General features: G+C 33.5%; 1 protein-coding gene and 1 long non-coding RNA gene across 2 annotated transcripts; one reads left to right on the top strand and one right to left on the bottom strand.

Annotated features, from left to right (window-relative positions):
• Window positions 1-241: 241 nt before the first annotated feature.
• Window positions 242-1490, top strand: LOC119836323 (peptidyl-tRNA hydrolase 2, mitochondrial-like). Its single transcript, XM_038361621.1, has 2 exons — window positions 242-519; window positions 983-1490. Exons 1-2 carry the CDS (start codon window positions 400-402, stop codon window positions 1346-1348), a joined length of 486 nt encoding a protein of 161 aa, XP_038217549.1. The 5' UTR covers window positions 242-399; the 3' UTR covers window positions 1349-1490.
• A 264-nt stretch (window positions 1491-1754) lies between these two features.
• On the bottom strand, window positions 1755-2644 carry LOC119836324. Its single transcript, XR_005288094.1, has 2 exons — window positions 2498-2644; window positions 1755-2413 (listed from the first exon to the last, which is right to left on the bottom strand). It is a non-coding gene; the product is annotated as an uncharacterized LOC119836324 (long non-coding RNA).
• Window positions 2645-4222: the final 1578 nt, after the last annotated feature.

Here is a 4222-nt window from a genome sequence, read left to right on the forward strand (position 1 = left end):
TACAACGAAATGATTGTGATATATATACTATCGAAAATAGCCTGAATTCCTTCAAGAAAAGGATGGTACTGCCGTGCCGCTTTTTTTTTTCGACTTGGTGAGGGCACTGCCGTGCCCCCGATGCTGGATACTATTCTCTTTATACTTTTAGCTTGTTTAAATTCTCTCTGTACATATTTAGAATTTGTTTAGGCATTCACATGCTATACTATGCATACAGCTGTTATGTTACTTACTCTGTGGTTATGTAGTTTTTTTGACATACAAGATTGATGAGGTTATGTTGTAGTTCTATGTTCAACTTGCAAAGAAGTCTTTTATGAATAAGAAACCTCTACCACTGTAAAATAAATTAAACAGCTAGCTTTGCAATCATTCATCATTTCTTCAAAAAAGAGAATGGAATTCAATATATCTTTTTTGGCGGGTTTGGGATGCGGCTTATGTATTGGTATATCTTTCTTTGCTATAAAAAGATATTTTGGATCATTTAAAGAGACTGCAGATACAATAAAAAAGGTAATTTATATGACAATATTTGAGAAATCTGTACTTCTATACCAATATTATAAACCTGAAGAGTGTTTGGTTGTTTGAACGCACTAATCTCAGGAATTACTGGTATGATTTAAAAAATTCTTTCAGTGTTAGATAGCCCATTTATTGAGGAAGGCTATAAGCTATATATGTACCACGGCCGAAGCCGGGGCGGATCGCTAAAATTTAAAATATGAATATTTAGGATAACTTATTTTGATGAGTGGTGAAATGTTGTTTAACCCATGAGTGCTTCATTAAATAAGAATAAAGAATAATATAGGTAGTATCGTTTAAAAATTAAAATACAAAAATAGATTGGTTTTTTATTATTGTCTGAAGATAAATCTTATAATTAAAATATGCTAAAACCATATTTGTGGTTTGTCCATTTCCAAAGTTTATTCTACACACAATACTTAATTAATTTCATTCTCTATTTCAGTTTGCTTCAAAATCAGAATACAAATTAGTGCTAGTAGTTAGAACTGACTTAGGTATGAGTAAAGGCAAAATTGCAGCCCAATGTGGTCATGCAGCCGTGGGAGCTTTTGAGAAGGCACTAAAGGCAGATCCAGAAGGGCTGAAATGTTGGCAAATGACTGGGCAAGCTAAGGTTGCAGTGAAAACAGACTCGGTCGATGATATGAAACAAATTGCAGACAACGCAAAGAAAATGGGAATCATAACATCTATGATTAGAGACGCGGGAAGGACTCAGATTGCACCCAATTCGATAACAGTGTTAGGTGTTGGCCCAGCCCCTAAAGATGTTGTGGATAAAGTGACTGGACATTTGAAATTATTGTAAATATGCACCTTAGCTTTTGTGGAATAAAATAAGCAAAAATTAGGTGTTAAATATTTTTAAATTGTGTTACTTGCATTTTGTTCTGCTTGTATGCAGCATATGTTTGTACATACAATAAACATTACCAGCTATTGTCTGCGACTCTGCTTGTGTTTTTATCAAGATATAAATACTATGCTCAAGCTTATTATGATTTAAAAATTAATCCTTTGTCATTTATTACACTAACTGTTGTGAGTAACATAACCTGGAAAGAAATGACAAGGATAGCAATGTCCAATAGGTATAATGGTTCACAAAGCTCTTACAACACAAAGTTGTTATTTAATGCCTCGAGACTTTTCAACAAAGAGTAGTAAAATAATATAGCTTATCGACTTGTGTCAATTGAAAACTTTTACATTATATTTACAGATGGAATCATTTCCTTTATTTTATTTTAGCTTTACATACCAAGAAGAAAAGGAGCCTAAATTAGATCTCGGCGACGCACGCGTTACTTTGTGTAATACATTTCTACTGCTGTCTATACTGGGTGTCGCACTTTTACTTTTACTAAATTCCTTCTTACATGCTTATAGACTACAGACTTCTACAGAAAAAAATCACAATTTTGGTTGGTTCATTACATGTTATACTATTTTGTTCCAAATAATGCAAAACAGGGAAATTACCTACAGTAATAATATTATAAAATAATTTATAATTTTTCTGGGTCTCGTTATTTTTTAATCTGAATCTGAGCGAAAAATGCTTAAATTAATCAATAATTTTGCAAAAGAACATGAGTTTGAATATGTTCCTCACAACAAAAGGCCTAATGTAGAAGTAGTACAACCAAGATATTGTATTTATTTTTTACGTATAAAAAATACAGTCGCATTAATAACCTCCTCCTTTTTTGAAGTAGATTGATAAAATATTGTAAAAGTTAAACTTGATTCGATAATTGGTTCTGTGCGTGTTCGATTATTAAATCGTTTATGAATTGCGCTGGTACGGTATACTCGTAACCGTCTCCTTCTGCGACGCCTTGCTCCCCAGCAATGTTATCCAACCCCATCTCTGGAAATATATGTATGGTCATGAACATTATTATTAGATTTTAGATATGCCTGTAATAATTAAAAATAGAAATATTTTGCAAACCTTGACCGGCAACAAACAAGTTAAGTGTAAGTAGCAACATGAATGATATCAATACTTTATGAGACATTTCGCCAGAAATATACAAGGAGTGAGCTGAGCGCAGGCGAGTTGCTCTTATTTATAACAAGAAATAATTACCGCGAGATAAGAACCATCTGCATTCTACACGGTCGGTTGCAATTGTCATTCCATGATAATAAGAGTTACAATTTTCACATAATCACCTGTAGACAATTCCAAAAAAGTTATATTATTGATACATGATATTTTTATGTATTACGTGACAATAATGTTTTTTTTATATATCATAGACGGCAATGGAGCTGGTGGGTCGCCTGATCCTAAAATCTTCCACGGCTCATTAACATTTAGAGAAAGAAAGAATAAACCCGTAGCGTGGCGCTGCCTCGGAGAGTGCCTATGCGTGATCACACAAAACTAATGCACACAAAACTGTTGTTTGGCCTGTTTGGACAAATCTACTAGCATGTCTTCTGGTCAGTAGGTTAGGCTCAAAGAAGATCGACCGTATTAGCCGAAATTCAGCAAACATTAATTACCATCAGACAGTTTGGAATACTATAATAACCAGGAGAGCAGATTTTCTGTTTTTTTGTGTTTATATCATAATATATGACATAAGAACCGATTATATAACCGACATAAGGCCCGATTCCAGAGTGGAACTAACAAAAAAGACCTCGTTATTTCAGGGCACAACTAGAATCGATAGGAGGGGATACTTAAAGGGACTTAAAGAGATATTAAATTCAATTCATTTTAACACAACTGATTATATAAATAGGTCGTTAGTGGATCTCATCATGAAATCAGTAAACTATTTGTTGATATCATTAACTAAGCGGAGAGAGTGCTACTGTTGGGTAAAAATGGAGTCAAGACCTTTCATTTCCCTGTTGATTATTGTCTTTAATTCCTAAATAGACTGTAGGTCCCTTCTCGCAAAAAATACTAAATCGTTTAGTTACAAATTTGAAACAACATGATCTAGAATTGATCTTGTCGTATTGGTTTCACGTGTGCAGTGTGTTTCATCAATTTTAGTAAATTTTATTTGTGTTATTTTATATGTATGTGTAGGTACCAAATGCCGATTTCCATTGAATAGTTATAAATTTAAATGCCTCTATCACATATTACAGGATATATTTATTTTTTATATTAACAAACATACACACAGACACATAAAATAGATCTCTGTGGAACCACGCACCGCAAGAACTTTCCCTCATAACAGTAACACTAACTCATAACAGTGGTCTATCGGACGCACTAGTTCTTATCCACGGTTTAAGAGTTACGCTCTCTAAAGAGAAACACTTAATTGAAGGAGTCCTTAAAAATTTCACTGATTTTGTTTACAAGACATGTAGTACAACGATCTACACCACGAAAGGAGAAATATTGAGTCCAGTCCATTACACTAATTTATTTCGACTCCAAGATCTCAAGACCTCGATTTCGGACAGTTTATTTATTTATACCTATAAGGAATTTTCTACAAATAATACAGATTACATTTTATATAGCTTGCTGGGTATACATGGTCTTCTGCACTTTTACTTGCAGGAAATTAAAACATCATAATAGAGTTAGTGTGTTAATTATACTATATTATGATAATTAAAGTATTAACTAGCTGTGACCCGCGGTTGAAACCGCGTAAGCGTGCTGCGTAACCGTATCCCGTAGGAATATCGGTAT

Source organism: Zerene cesonia, chromosome 23 (genome assembly GCF_012273895.1).
Source record: "Zerene cesonia ecotype Mississippi chromosome 23, Zerene_cesonia_1.1, whole genome shotgun sequence".
NCBI classification, from domain to species: Eukaryota; Metazoa; Arthropoda; class Insecta; order Lepidoptera; family Pieridae; genus Zerene; species Zerene cesonia.